General features: G+C 45.2%; 3 protein-coding genes across 3 annotated transcripts; 2 read left to right on the plus strand and 1 right to left on the minus strand.

Moving 5' to 3' along the window:
- On the plus strand, positions 1 to 1,363 carry LOC147243250 (uncharacterized). The gene is made up of 5 exons (XM_086189461.1): positions 1 to 89; positions 171 to 226; positions 298 to 546; positions 666 to 1,146; positions 1,314 to 1,363. The coding sequence occupies exons 1-5, from the start codon at positions 64 to 66 to the stop codon at positions 1,318 to 1,320; spliced, it is 819 nt and encodes a 272-aa protein (XP_086045587.1). The 5' UTR covers positions 1 to 63; the 3' UTR covers positions 1,321 to 1,363.
- Positions 1,364 to 5,655: 4,292 nt separating this feature from the next.
- On the plus strand, positions 5,656 to 6,896 carry LOC147243251 (uncharacterized). The gene is made up of 5 exons (XM_086190281.1): positions 5,656 to 5,736; positions 5,821 to 5,876; positions 5,945 to 6,199; positions 6,297 to 6,777; positions 6,851 to 6,896. The coding sequence occupies exons 1-5, from the start codon at positions 5,711 to 5,713 to the stop codon at positions 6,855 to 6,857; spliced, it is 825 nt and encodes a 274-aa protein (XP_086046407.1). The 5' UTR covers positions 5,656 to 5,710; the 3' UTR covers positions 6,858 to 6,896.
- A 4,017-nt stretch (positions 6,897 to 10,913) lies between these two features.
- Positions 10,914 to 12,212, minus strand: LOC147243252 (uncharacterized). Its single transcript, XM_086189568.1, has 5 exons — positions 12,164 to 12,212; positions 12,033 to 12,088; positions 11,611 to 11,958; positions 11,029 to 11,509; positions 10,914 to 10,964 (listed from the first exon to the last, which is right to left on the minus strand). Exons 1-5 carry the CDS (start codon positions 12,187 to 12,189, stop codon positions 10,958 to 10,960), a joined length of 918 nt encoding a protein of 305 aa, XP_086045694.1. The 5' UTR covers positions 12,190 to 12,212; the 3' UTR covers positions 10,914 to 10,957.
- Positions 12,213 to 14,718: the final 2,506 nt, after the last annotated feature.

Here is a 14,718-nt window from a genome sequence, read left to right on the forward strand (position 1 = left end):
GTCACTGCCAACATTTAAAAACCTTCAACAGCCTGAAGGAGTCACACAATTTCCTCAATCACCATGATGGCTGCGTGGCTCTCCTCAGGGTAAGTGGCAGTGGATTGGGCTTTAAGCTGTCTTTGTCCAATTGTTTGTTACATATTGTCTTTTTTTTTCCCTCCAAACAGCGCTTTGCTCCTTGTTCTGCTGACTGGTGCAAGTTACAGCTACCCTGCTAAGAAAGGTAACTATTAGCTACATGTATCTAACAAGCAAAATACAAGCTGTAACTCATTTTGTCCTTGCCCTACTTAGGTTCAGGTTCCAGTTCCTCCTATCCAGGTGGTTATGGTGCAGAACCTGGTTCTGCTGGCTACAGAGGGTCCTCAGGGAGTGGCTTCAGTCCTGCAGGAGGGTCTTCAGGTGGTGGCTTTGTCGCTGCTGGTTACAACCCAGGCACTGCTCAGGGAGCACCAGCAGGCACCTCATACAGCCCACATTATCATGGTGCCTTTGCTGGAGGATCATCAGCGCTGAACTTTGTCCAACCTGCCTTTAACACAGGTACATGCTGTAAGATTACATGACTCCTACTTGCGTATTTGCATAGTTGGTACTCACTGCCAACAACACAACCAGTTAAGACTGAAAGCAAAGCTCAAATTCTCTGTTTCTGCTCCCAGAAACCCCCTGGGCAGTGTCTCCCCCATCTCTGGGTTCTGCAGAGGAAGGTGAAGCCAGTGGCCTTTCCCCTGGAGGACCTGGCAACGTGAGCCCACCTATGCCCCCGCAATTTCAGGGAGGTGAACTGTATCACAAGGACATGATCTACGAGAGGGGAGACTCTGAATCGGAGACTGAAGAGCAGGGTTACCAGGCACAACCTTCTGGTGCTGGAGGAGTCGCAGCTGTGTCCCCAGCCTTCACCAGCGTACCTTACCCACCCATCCCAGGTCCGGGATATCCTCACTACGACTACATGTTCCTGACCGGCCAGTACCCTCCCGGCACATACTCCGACTACACCAGCAGCTATGAGGAAGGGAGAGACCACTGGTATGATGACCACTACATGCGGCACTACTACCAGCCAGTTGCTGCCAGTCCTCAGCAGGTTGCAGTCCCACAATTTGCTTCCAAGAAAACACCCCAACAGACTAGCAGGTAACTTAAAATCAGAGATGTGGTGGTTGTTCTTTCATGCATATCTGAACTCATGTGTTTTTTTTTTTCTTCAAGTACTAATGGTGGCTGTTCTGTTTGGAAACTCTAAAAGAACTCACTTGAGGTTTTTATGTGCATCTCAAATTAATAATGCCCCTCTCTTTCAGGTACTAAATGGTGGTTTCCTGTTCTGATTGAAATAAACTCGTGCAACTTATTGCATGTTTCAGTTACAAAGTTTGTGTAGTGCAGGTCTTATCCCACACAGACACTGCATTCAACATGTGCAAGCCCATCCTGTAACAATACATGGGGAAGAGCAAGCCCTGCATGACTCGATCAGTGGAAAGTGCCTTTTCAATGTTATGGAAAAATTGCTCAAACCTTCAGTGTCAGCATAAAAAAATGCTTTGTTGTGCACTCAATATGCTGTAGTCTGAAAGCAAATTCCTGCCTGAAAATGTAGAGCAACATACTTAAAACAAGGACTGATCACTCATGCTTGTAAGACTGTTCCAGGTCTGTTTGACCACCCTTTGGCTGCAACTTTAATCTAACTCCTTGCTACAACAGGAGTAAATCACAATGCTTTTCTGCCAGAAGCAAAATAACCCACACTAACGTCAGTTGATTTCTAAAGACGAAATGCAGTGTGTTGCGCAAAACAAACCTGAGAACTGCAAAAGGTTTCTCTACAGAAGCATGTGCATTACTCTAAATGCCTTGACCTCGGGGACTAACTCATTCCTGTAGCCAGAAACTCAAGGGACACTGTGAATAGGTCTGGTTTACCTTTTCAATGCATTACATTTCAGCTTGCAAGCTGATTGACCCATGCTTCCTAAAGGTGGCCAAACTTTAGCTCTTGGTGGTTCTCAGGAGTTATACAGACTTTTCCATCTGCATTTTTGTTCAAATCAAAAATGTTCCTGTTTTGTTTGTGCTAAATAGTGACTCTCAGTTGCTGATGGCACTAAAATGTCTCTTGGAAAATGGATTTAAAGTAGAACCTGTAATCAAGTTCCACAGTGCTGCATCCCCAACAGAACTTGAGGAATGTAGTTTAAATTCCAGTAATGCTATCCTCACAAGTGGTGTTGGATCTTTTAACTCCATTAGCACTTACTTGGCATCAGGTTGGTCAACCACTAACCTGACAGCCAAATCTTTCTACCTGCAAAGTTTACCACCAAACAAGGGTTTGAATAAGTTTTTTTTTTTTTTTTTACTCAAGCAATGTCAGTCTAATGGTCAGCATCAAACTCAATGGTTCTCTCAAAGAGCCTTTCCAATGTGGGAAAACCCAAGCCAACAGTGTCTCTAAAGGATTTAAAGATGTTGTATTCAGCAGTTCTCATAAATTTATCTACATGACCTCAAAAGCGAAAACTCCACTTGACACTGTTGCAAAAGCCAATCAGTATGCTTCACCCGCTGTAACTGATGCCTTGTTGAGTCCTAAAACTGAAATCTGATGCTTGTTCCCACAATCCGGTGTTTGTGTGCCAAAAGCTGATATAAGCACTACAGAGGCGTGAGCTAGTGGATTCCAGGATAGTTTTGTGACCTGGGACCAGGCTTGGCAGCTCTGCTTCGGGCTGTCGTCAACAGGGGATTATGGAAACTGACATCGTTAGTCCCAGTGAGTGCAGCCAACGCACACTAGCTAATATGCATGGCCACCCAGCTGTCTCCAAAAGTGTCATCAATAATCAAATCAAACTTTATTTATAGAGCACCTTTCATTCATACAAGAAATGCAACTCAAAGTGCCCCCCCCACGCCCTCATTCATGCATGCACATACACACCCTTGAACACACAGTGTACTACACAAATGCATACAACCCGGGTAAACCCCCAACCCTACCCCCCACCCCTCACTCATCTACCCTTGAGGAATATTGAAATATGGGGTGTGGCTGGGCAGTGATAGACCAGTTAAGGAGACACCATCATATGGGAGCCATCCACACCGAGAACCACCCAAGCCCACGGCCACAGAGGCCCGCCCGACCCGGACAGACAGGGGCCCAAACCAAGGTTATATAGCCTTGGAGTATGGCCCACCAACTATCCAGGCCAGGGGGAACCCGCAGCACGGCACCCAGCAGGCAGTCCAGACAAGGCTCTCAGTGTGGAGGGCCCCCATGAGGAGAACACTGGAACTGAAAAAATAAATAACAAATATTAAAGGACTGCATAAATACATGTTAATATAAAAGAATAAGAACAATAAAGAAAATTAAAAGACAATAAGATACCTAAATAACCAAAATAAATAATCGTAAATTAAAACAAGTAACTCAGTTAAAAGCGATGTTAAAAAGGTATGTTTTGAGTTTGGCCTTAAAAGAATCAATAGATTCAGCAGCCCTGAGGCCCTCCGGCAGGGTGTTCCACAGGTGTGGACCATAATGATGGAATGAGGCTTCACCGAATGTTTTAGTTCTGACATTGGGAACAGCTAAAAGACCAGCACCAGGTAACCTCAGGGTCCTTGAGGGCCGACAGTGTAAAAGCAGGTCAGAAAGATAAGAAGGCCAAAGGCCATTAAGACACTTAAAAACAATTAAGAGAACCTTAAAATCAATCCTGAAGTGCACAGGGAGCCTATGCAGCGCTTCTAAAACTGGTGTAATGTGCTCCCGCCTTCTGGTCCTCGTCAGCACACGAGCGGCTGAGTTCTGGAGCAGTTGGAGCTGAGTAATGCTCTTTTTAGGGAGACCAGAAAGCAGGGCATTGCAGTAATCTAACCTGCTAGAAATAAAGGCATGCATTAGCACCTCTTTAGAAACGGGTGAACTCTGGCTGTATTCTTAAGGTGATAGAAAACTATCTTTGTGATATTTCTGATGTGTGGAATAAAATCAAGCTCAGAGTCAAAAAGGATGCCCAGGTTTTCACACACTGTGAAGGCTTAAAATCATTTAGTTTTGGTAAAAGTTTCTCTCTCTTGCCTTCAGGACCAATAACTAAAACCTCTGTTTTGTCCTTGTTGAGCTGTAAGAAGTTCTCTGCCATCCATGATTTTATATCCAAAATAGGGTTTCAGAGGGAATCAATTGGCCCTGTGTCATCAGGAGACATGGCAATGTAAAGTTGTGTGTCATCAGCGTAGCTGTGAAACCCGATGCTATGCCTCCTGATGATGTCCCCAAGGGGAAGCATGTACAAATTAAAAAGTAATGGACCTAAAATTGAACCTTGGGGTACCCCACATTTAATTTCATGGGTTCTGGAGGAACACGTATCCAAATTTACCAAGAACCGACGATCTGTGAGGTAAAAATAAAACCAGTTAAGAACAGTACCAAAGGGGCCCACCAGGTTTCTGAGTCTTTTTAACAAGATGTGGTGATCTACTGTATCAAAAGCAGCACTTAGATCCAGTAGCACCAGGACTGATAATAATGTTCTGGTGTAAAGAATTGCCTTTACTTGGACATATCAACTTGAGGCTGTCACTGGCTCAAATGCCTCTTTACTGGTTAAAAGTTAAATATGTTGTCAGGCAGCTGCCTCGGCACTCATCGGCAGTTTTGACCAGTCAGAACACACAGTATAGAGCTAGCAGCTGAGTTGTAAAATGGTTGGCTCCATCTCAACATAACCACAGATTAAAGGTTTAAACGCCTATATTCTCAGCTAAAATAAAATAATCAAATAGTGGTAGTGCAACAAAAAGTATCAGTTTTCCTTTATGCTTAGCCTTTATATCACCTTAAATTTCCTATGTGGTGTTCAGTCAAGAGCGTATAAATTCAGCTTGAACTTTGACAGATCTTCCCTACTTAGATGCGTTAATCTGAATATTTCATGGAAATAAATGTAACAGACAAATCAAATCATTTACTTCATATATCAAGTAAAATATCAGTAAAAAATTGTCAGTGTATTAGCATTTATGATATTTTTTTTCTTTTCAGTAAATAAAAATGAATTTGAAGATCTGCTTTAAAATTATAGGCATGCTAAAATGTGTTCTGTGTGATCAGTTATTGTGACTGCATGTTAAAGTTTAAACTGCCAGACCACATCATCATGAAAATCCAAACAAACAAGACAAAACAAAACAAACATCACAAGATAAATCTCATTGCAGATAATAAAATTATATGCAATATCAGCCATGCAATTTATAAAGTTTCCAAAAAAGAACCAGCTGAAAATGAAGCTAAAAGTAACATCTCTAACAGAGAAGTTTCATATAGGACAGGGGTGGGCAATCATGTGCCATGGAGGGCTGTGTGTATGCAGGTTTTCCTTCCAACCAAACACTTTAACAGGTGATTCCACTGATTAACACTCTTCTGTGGCTGAAGGTGTGTTAATCAGTGGAATCACCTGTTAAAGTGTTTGGTTGGAAGGAAAACCTGCATACAAACGGCCCTCCATGGCACATGATTGCCCACCCCTGATTAGGAGGATCTGCCTTCAGGAGGACTCATCCCCACCAGCTGTGGGTCGTTACCTCATCATGGTCTGATTGGTCGGGGCAGGTCACTGGCAACATTTAAAAACCTTCAACAGCCTGAAGGAGTCACACAATTTCCTCAATCACCATGATGGCTGCTTGGCTCGCCTCAGGGTAAGTAGAAGTGGGGTTGTGCTTTAAGCTGTTTTTGTCCAATAGTTTGTTACATGTTGTCATTTTTTTTTCTCCTCCAAACAGCGCTTTGCTCCTTGTGCTGCTGACTGGTGCAAGTTACAGCTACCCTGCTAAGAAAGGTACTTATTATCTACATGTGTCTATCAAGCAAAACCTAAAATGTAACTAATGTCCTTGCCTTACTTAGGTTCAGGTTCCAGTTCCTCCTACCAAGGTGGCTATGGTGCAGATCCTGGTACTACTGGCTCCTCCTATGGAGGATCCTCAGGGAGTGGCTTCGGTCCTGTGGGAGGGTCTTCAGGTGGTGGCTTTGTCGCTGCTGGCTACAACCCAGGCAGTGCTCAGGGAGCACCAGCAGGCACCTCATACAGCCCACATTATCATGGTGCCTTTGCTGGAGGGTCATCCCAGCTGAACTTTGTCCAACCTGCCTTTAACACAGGTAAATGCTAGAGACTACTTGTGTATGTACATTGTTGGTACTCAAACTAGCGGCAACCCAGTTTCAAGACTAAAAGCAGCTCAAATTCTGCTCCCAGAAACCCCCTGGGCAGTGTCTCCCCCATCTCTAGGTTCTGCAGAGGAAGGTGAAGCCAGTGGCCTTTCCCCTGGAGGACCTGGCAACGTGAGCCCACCTATGCCCCCGCAATTTCAGGGAGGTGAACTGTATCACAAGGACATGATCTATGAGAGGGGAGACTCTGAATCGGAGACTGAAGAGCAGGGTTACCAGGCGCAACCTTCTGGTGCTGGAGGAGTTGCAGCTGTGTCCCCAGCCTTCACCAGCGTACCTTACCCACCCATCCCAGGTCCGGGATATCCTCACTACGACTACATGTTCCTGACCGGCCAGTACCCTCCCGGCACATACTCCGACTACACCAGCAGCTATGAGGAAGGGAGAGACCACTGGTATGATGACCACTACATGCGGCACTACTACCAGCCAGTTGCTGCCAGTCCCCAGCAGGGTGCAGTCCCACAATTTGCTTCCAAGAAAAGACCCCAACAGACCAGCAGGTAAGTACAAACCAGAAAATGGATTTCTGTGTGTGTGTATATGTAAAGTTTTTTTTTTTTTTCCCCCCTCCAGGAACTAAATGGTGGTTTCCCTGTTCTGATTAAAATTTACTCTGGCAGCTCAATGTGTCATTAATGAGATACAATGATTAAGTTTGTATAGTGCAGGTCTCATACCACAGTATTACACTCAAATGCTTGATGAGACACATCCTACAAAAGCCCACAGCCTGGAATTTCATGCTACTCTAGGTTCAATGAGAACAACAACCTGCTTGGGGGGGGGGGCAGGACAGAGCAATGCTGAGTGCATAAAACCCCATGCATATCAGCTCAAATGTAAGTGCAATTAGACTCTATATGCTGTAGTTTCAATTTACAACTCTCTGCTGTAATACAGAGGGCTACTGTTCCAACCACAAAGTCTAGACAGTCAAGCATTGGCCTAAAGTTTGTATTTTGCTACAACCAGAGTAAATGGGGGGGGGGGGAATTCTGTCCTGCAATAAGGTGAACTAACACTAAAGCTACCTTTATAAAATAGTAACACCTTTTAATATTGGCATAAGCAAACATGCAACTGGCCTAGTACATGGCAGTCAGTAAATGTAGTTCAATAATGCAACTCAAGCCATCTTTGCAGACCCACTTTTGCTGACAAATAACCCCACTGCCTTTTAAGCAGTTCATTGCAACTCTACAGCACTTGCTTAGTGAAAGTGACATGTCAAAATCAGCTAAGTACGCTTCATCTTTGGGGAGTTTGTACATCCCCCGTTCACTGTTTTGAAGGCCTTGCTGTCAAATATGGAATCACTTACTGCACTTTAAGTTTCTGGGGATACCCAGTTTTGTACATGAGTATGGGGAGGGTACTGGCCAGTCAGTAACATGTCACATTGCCAGGTCCTCAAACTCACATTCTGGATTCAGCTTCCCTTCCAGAGGACCAACTGCCCAGGGTGTTTCTCAGAGCAGAAGCATGTGATCACATTTTTCACACAAAAGGCATGCTCATTGCACTGAGCTTCAACTGTCTCACAGCATTTACCTTGGTTGAAGGCAGCCAAGCTTCCAGTGTTGCCAGAAGATGCAACAAGATACTTTGGGTTGAAGTGAGACGCTGCAGGTACAAAACCCCTCCCTGATAGTCCTGAGTCAGAGCCTACAGTAGCGGGGTTTGCATTATCACCCCTGGTCGGAGGACCACCATTAAGCAGAACAACTTTATAAGGTTTAACCTGAAACAATTGCTCATGAAATTTTTGGATTTAACAGTACTTGACACTTTTTTTTAGCAGGGCAGGTGTCACTTGCACAAGTGTGTAGCAAATGGAGCAAAGTAGTTTGGAAATTACATCATGGAACCAACTACTGAGCAAAACACATCAAGTGAACAGTCTGACTAACCCTGAAGAGACCCAACTAGCCATCATGATTGAGTAAACCTTTTAACACCTTCACCTTGAAGAATTCTTTAAATATTGCAAGCACCTGCACTGACCAGATCATGAGTTAATGACCCACAGTTGCTGAAAGTCCTACTGAAGGTGGAACCTCTAATTTGAAACACATGGATTGAAGATGTCTGTCTTCTCTGATCCTATATGCTCTTTTGCAAACTAGGTGTTTTACATGACTACTTTTTGTTCAGAATTTTATTTTTAAGCAGCACAAAATTTGTCTTAGTTTGGATTTTCTTTAAGATAACACTGAAAATTGAACACACCTAAAATGATACACAAGTTTTAGAGACTAAAAGTGCTCTGCTGGCTTTTCTGATGTTTTTTTGATTAGGGGGAGGTATGGCTCAGAGATAGAGGGGCCATCTAGTAACCGAAGAGTTGTTGGTTCGATCCTCACTTTCTCCGATGACCATGTCCAAGTATCCTTGAGCAACATACTGAACCCCTAATTGCTCCTTAAGCCCTGCAACAGACTGGAAACCCATCCAGGGACAACCCTGCTTCTCACCCAATGTCAGCTGAGAAAGGCTCCGGCCCCCCCACAACCCTTCACGGACAAATGGTACAGAAATTGGATGGATGGATGTTTTTTGATTATTCACAGCTGAGAGAATACATTACATATAGTGTGGCGACTTGAGCTGTAAGTTGTATGCCTCAAAATTACAAAAATTCACATTGCTAACATTTCCTGCTTTACAAGCGTAGTGCGTGCAGGTTCCTCCCAGTATTCCATCTCGTTTCTTTGTCCTGTTGGCCTCAAGTTATATCAAACCTGAAAAAAGACAATCTCATCCATAAACTTAAGGAATGATGCTTACTTCTGCTCTTTGTCCCCAATGGGCATACAGCATCAGTCAAGAATGAAGAAGGCACAAGCACCACTCACTTCAGATGATTTCATGCTTGGTCTTGATTTTCCTGGCAAATCTTAACACAACTGGTGCTGCTGCTTGCAGAACACCTTTTAGAAAGCTAAATACATGTATTAATCTGGAAAATGTGTAGTTTGGAAAAAAACTAAAGGCATTTTCAGATATCCTTCATAAGACTGTCAGACCTAAATGCTCTTTTCTCATGTTAAACTGCCCATTTCTTGCAGCAACAGTGTTGCTTACATACTCAATTCCATTATGAAGCTGGAAGCACATACATTTTGTGAACACTCCCGATACAACAGAACCATGCATAGACTTGGATTCCAAGTTGACACCATTGTGAGTCTTGATTTAGGTTGACCAGGCTCATGCAAAGAAAGCCTTGTTTGTAGTGCAGTCTAATAACCACCAAGAGTTGACAGCTCAGCCCATGAGGTGGGGGAGGTAGGGAAACATGAAAGCTTACCACTCATGATTTCTGGAAGCCTGGTGGGCACTGAAACTGTTGACTCAAAGTCTCAAGTCAGACTGAATGAGGGGAAAAAAAAAGTTTGAGACAGCCAAAATTTAAAGGCTTTGGTTGCTTTAAGAAGGACAATATCCCCTATGTGGGAATCTGTAAGGAGGGCCGTTCTGGGAGAGTTTGGCACTAATGTTCGGCCATCTTTGAGAAGTGTGGGTCAACCAGCTTGCAAGCGAAAGTTCAGGGTGAAATGTAATGCATTGAACAGGTAAACCATAGACCTATCGTGGTGTCCCTTAAGTTTTTGACGACAGGAATTAGTTGCTGAGGTCAACGCATTTGGAGTAATGCACATGCTTCTGTAGAGAAACCTTTTGCAGTTGTCACCTGCTCGTCATCCTCCGCTTCATCCGGTGGGTCCGGGTCGCGGGGGCAGCGGTCTCAGCAAGGAAGTCCAGACTGCCCTCTCCCCAGCCACTTCAACCAGCTCTTCCAGGAGGATCCCGAGGCGTTCCCAGGCCAGCCGAGAGATATAATCCCTCCACCGTGTCCTGGCCACCCTGCGGAGGAAACTCATTTCAGCCGCTTGTATTCGCGATCTTGTTCTTTCGGTCATTACCCAAAGCTCATGACCATAGGTGAGGATTGGAATGTAGATTGACCGGTAAATCAAGAGCCTCACCTTTTGGCTAAGCTCCCTCTTCACCACAACAGACTGGTTTAGCACCCGCAAGACTGCAGATGCTGCCCCAATCCCCCACTCCATCTTACCCTCATTCGTGAACAAAACCCCGAGATACTTAACGCCACCGGAGGTGGAGTGTTCACCTGCTCATCTTTTTCAAAACTCATGAAATTTAAGATTCCCCTTCAAGTATTGGCATTTGGGCTTTAGAGTTCAGGTGAGTTGCTTCTGGCAGAACGGGAGCATTGCCATTTACTCCTGTCATAGCAAGGGCTTAAATACAAAGTTTAAGCCAATGTTGAAAACTAACCTGGCTGATGGAGCAATTAAGGAACATCTTGCCAGCTGAAGTGGAAAGACCTTTGCTGACGTCTATTGCTCTACAATTTCAGACAGTATTTTGCTTGCTTAAAGACTACAGCATATTGAGTGCACAACTGAGGCATTTTGTGAACCTCACACTAGTGAGGACGGTTTCAACTAAAGGCACTTTTCACTGGTGGAGGCATGCAGGGCTCTGCCCCACTCCCCTGCCCCCCAGCAGATGGCTGCTTGCATAGGGGATGCCTTTGCATGATGTTCTTGCTCATATTGAATGCAATGCTTGTGTGTACCTCAAAAAAAAGATGCAGTAAGAGTGTAAATTAGTTGCCAGAGTTTATTTAAAATCAGAACAGGGAACCACCATTTAGTACCTGAAAGAGAGGGGAATTATTAATTTAAGATGTTGATAGAAACCCCTTTCCTGTTTGTACTTACCTGCTGGTCTGTTGGGGTTTTTTCTTGGAAGCAAATTGTGGGACTGCAACCTGCTGAGGATCGGCAGCAACTGGTTGGTAGTAGTGCCGCATGTAGTGGTCGTCATACCAGTGGTCTCTCCCTTCCTCATAGCTGCTGGTGTAGTCGGAGTATGTGCCGGGAGGGTACTGGCCGGTCAGGAACATGTAGTCGTAGTGAGGATATCCCGGACCTGGGATGGGTGGGTAAGGTACGCTGGTGAAGGCTGGGGACACAGCTACGACTCCTCCAGCACCAGAAGGTTGCGCCTGGTAACCCTGCTCTTCAGTCTCCGATTCAGAGTCTCCCCTCTCGTAGATCATGTCCTTGTGATATAGGTCGCCTCCCTGAAATTGCGGGGGCATAGGTGGGCTCACGTTGCCAGGTCCGCCAGGGGAAATGCCACTGGCTTCACCTTCCTCTGCAGAACCCAGAGATGGGGGAGACACTGCCCAGGGAGTTTCTGGGAGCAGAAACAGAATGAGCCTCTTTAGTCTTGCTGCTAGTGGGAGTACCCACAATTTACATACACAAGTAGGAATCATGTTGTCTCACAGCATGTACCTGTGTTAAAGGCAGGTTGGACAGTGTTCAGCGCTGATGACCCTCCAGCAAAGGCACCATGATAATGTGGGCTGTATGAGGTGCCTGCTGGTGCTCCTTGAGCACTGCCTGGGTTGTAACCAGCAGCGACAAAGCCGCTCCCTGAGGACCCCCCTACAGGACCGAAGCCGCTCCCTGAGGACCCCCCTACAGGACCGAAGCCGCTCCCTGAGGACCCCCCTACAGGACCGAAGCCGCTCCCTGAGGACCCCCCTACAGGACCGAAGCCGCTCCCTGAGGACCCTCTGTAGTTAAAGCCAGTAGAACCAGGGTCTGCACCATAACCACCTGGGTAGGAGGAACTGGAACCTGAAACCAAGTAGTGCAAGGACAATTTTAGTTACAGCTTGTGTTTTGCTTATTAGACACATGTAGATAATTACCTTTCTTAGCAGGGTAGCCGTAACTTGTACCAGTCAGCAGAACAAGGAGCAAAGCTCTGGTTGGAGAAAAAAAATGACAACATGTAACAAACTATTGGACAAAGCTTAAAGCCCAACCCACTGCCACTTACCCTGAGGAGAGCCACGCAGCCATCATGGTGAATGAGAAAATTGTGTGACTCCTTCAGGCTGTTGAAGGTTTTTAAATGTTGCCAGTGACCTACCCTGACCAATCAGACCATGATGAGGTAATGACCCACAGCTGGTGGGTCCGGAGTCCAACTGAAGTTGGGTCTTAAACCTTTGTTTCAAAAGTGTCTCAGTTCCTCCTCCTCTCCTTTTCTCTTTGGCTGATACCCTTTTGCAAACTGGGTGCTGACCTTGACTTATAAGAATGTTAAATGTTTGGGATGTACAGTAATCAATGACAAGAAATGCTGTTGTTGGTTAACTTCAAAAGCAAGTTCATTGCTTGTTGCCTCGAGATTCAATTATTAGATTTTTTTCATATACATTTACATGAAGGCGGCACGGTGGTGCAGTGGTTAGCACTTTCGCCTCACAGCAAGAAGGTTCCGAGTTTGAGTCCCGGCTCATGCACTGGATCTTTCTGTGTGGAGTTTGCATGTTCTCCCCGTGCCTGCGTGGGTTCTCTCCGGGTACTCTGGCTTCTTCCCACCATCCAAAGACATGCGATTGGGGACTAGGCTAATTGGGTACTCTAAATTGACCATAGGTATGAATGTGAGTGTTAATGGTTGTTTGTCTCTATGTGTTGGACCTGCGATGGACTGGCGACCTGTCCAGGGTGTACCCTGCCTCTCGCCCGTAGCCACTGGGATAGGCTCCAGCCCCCCATGACCCTTGACAGGAAAAAGTGGAAGACGATGGATGGATGGACATTTACATGAACTTGGGGCAGCATGGCTCAAAGGTAGAGAGGCCGTGTAGCAAGCTGAAGTTCACTGTTTCAATCCTCACTTCCCCCAGTGACCATGTCCAAGTGTCCTTGAGCAAGATACTGAACCCCTAATTGCTCCTGATGAGTCTGCAACTGGCAACCCATCCAGGGTGAACCCAGCCTCTCGCCCAATGTCAGCTGGGATAGGCTCCAGCCCCCGCGAACCTTAATGAATAAGCGGTATAGAAAATGGATGGATGAATGGATTTACAAGCACTCCAATGAACAAATCATTAGCAGATATGGAGTGTTAGCAGATTATTCAGCTGGTCATGTAAACAGAATAATGCAATATGCTTTGTCAGAAAATGCCATTATCGGAGAATGAAAAATCTCATAAACACTCATTTTTTTTGCCAAATAGTCCATTTTATTCAGTGCTTGTATATTGCCAATCTGGCGTCTTTTTGTTGTCTTTATTCACATCACACGGTGACCCACTTCTGCATTGCTTTCCACGCATGAACAGTTACCCAGAACACCTTTTCAAACAGACTCCGGCACGGGTCCATGAGCTTTGCCCTGAAAATGCGGTGTTCACACTTATCAAATGATCTGGGCTTTTGGCTAAACATTTTCATGTCTATTCACAGGACCCTAGAGTGAAAACCCTCTTAACCCTCTACTCTCCATGGTGCTCTTTTGGCACCGAATATTCACTTATTCTAAGTCTAAAGTAAAATGTTGTTTTATTTTCTAGCTACACCACATTTCACTTGCATGTTTGCGTTTTCTTGAAAATGTCATTGAGCCTGTCCTATTTTGCAGGATCGGGGGGATTAACACGTTACTTCAGGGTCATTCTGGGATTTTCTGTTCTCCAAAGGTTGTTTTTAAGCCGAGTATATCGCTGCGGTAGCATATGCTGTACACCTAACCTTCTCTGGAGCAGGCTAAGAGGTTGGATAAAAAGTCATAATATTTACAAGCATCGCCTCCGAACCAATCATACCTTATGGACAGTATTGTCACCATTCATCAGACTGGAAATTTGCCATCAGTGCACAGAAAGGGATTAAGACAAACCCCCTTGGTCTTTCCTGATGAGCACCTTTGTAAATACAGATTACAAGTGGAACTTTACAAAGGCGGTGAGGAGAATTATCATTGGGATCCCACAAGTGGTAACGAAAGCATCAAGTAGCAGCTACTGCCTCCTCAAGTTGAATTAGTTTACCGTCCAGGTCAGTGATGTCTCCTCATCTGGGTGAGGTTTCCCAGGCTCTGACTCAGGACTATCATCAGAGAGAAGTTTTACACCTGTGGCATCAAGTATCTTATTGCATCTTCTGGCTATACTGGAGGCTTGGGTGCCTTCAACCAAGGTAAATGCTGTGAGACAGGTGAAGCTCATCATTGCAATGAGCCTTGTGTAAAAATATGGTGTAAACATGCTTCTGCTCCTAGAAATCCCCTGGGCAGTTGCTCCCCCAACTCCCTCTTCTGGAGGGGAAGCTGCATCCAGGGGCCTTTCCCCTGGAGGACCTGGCAATGTGAGCCCACCGATGTCCCCAAAATTTCATTGCGTATAACTGATTCACAAGGACATGACCTACAAGAGGAGACTGAATCGGAGCATGAAGAGCAGTGTCACCAGGCGCAGCCTTCTGGTGTTGGAATTGCTGCCTTCAGCCCATCAAAGGTCCAGGATATCCCCACAGCATACTCCTGACCAACCAGTATCCTCCTGGTATGCATGTACAAAACTGGGTCTTAAATTTGTGG

This window comes from Aulostomus chinensis, chromosome 20 (genome assembly GCF_037954235.1).
Source record: "Aulostomus chinensis isolate RoL2024-O1b breed Wild chromosome 20, RoL_Achi_v1.0, whole genome shotgun sequence".
NCBI classification, from domain to species: domain Eukaryota; kingdom Metazoa; phylum Chordata; class Actinopteri; order Syngnathiformes; family Aulostomidae; genus Aulostomus; species Aulostomus chinensis.

Coding starts and splice junctions, on each gene's coding strand:
- LOC147243250 (XM_086189461.1), top strand. CDS start 64: ATGATGGCTGCGTGGCTCTCCTCAGG. Junction 227..297: donor CAGCTACCCTGCTAAGAAAG/GTAACTATTAGC, acceptor TGCCCTACTTAG/GTTCAGGTTCCAGTTCCTCC. Junction 547..665: donor CCAACCTGCCTTTAACACAG/GTACATGCTGTA, acceptor TTCTGCTCCCAG/AAACCCCCTGGGCAGTGTCT.
- LOC147243251 (XM_086190281.1), top strand. CDS start 5,711: ATGATGGCTGCTTGGCTCGCCTCAGG. Junction 5,737..5,820: donor GCTGCTTGGCTCGCCTCAGG/GTAAGTAGAAGT, acceptor TCCTCCAAACAG/CGCTTTGCTCCTTGTGCTGC. Junction 5,877..5,944: donor CAGCTACCCTGCTAAGAAAG/GTACTTATTATC, acceptor TGCCTTACTTAG/GTTCAGGTTCCAGTTCCTCC.
- LOC147243252 (XM_086189568.1), bottom strand. CDS start 12,189: ATGATGGCTGCGTGGCTCTCCTCAGG. Junction 11,959..12,032: donor CGGCTACCCTGCTAAGAAAG/GTAATTATCTAC, acceptor ACTTGGTTTCAG/GTTCCAGTTCCTCCTACCCA. Junction 11,510..11,610: donor CCAACCTGCCTTTAACACAG/GTACATGCTGTG, acceptor TTCTGCTCCCAG/AAACTCCCTGGGCAGTGTCT.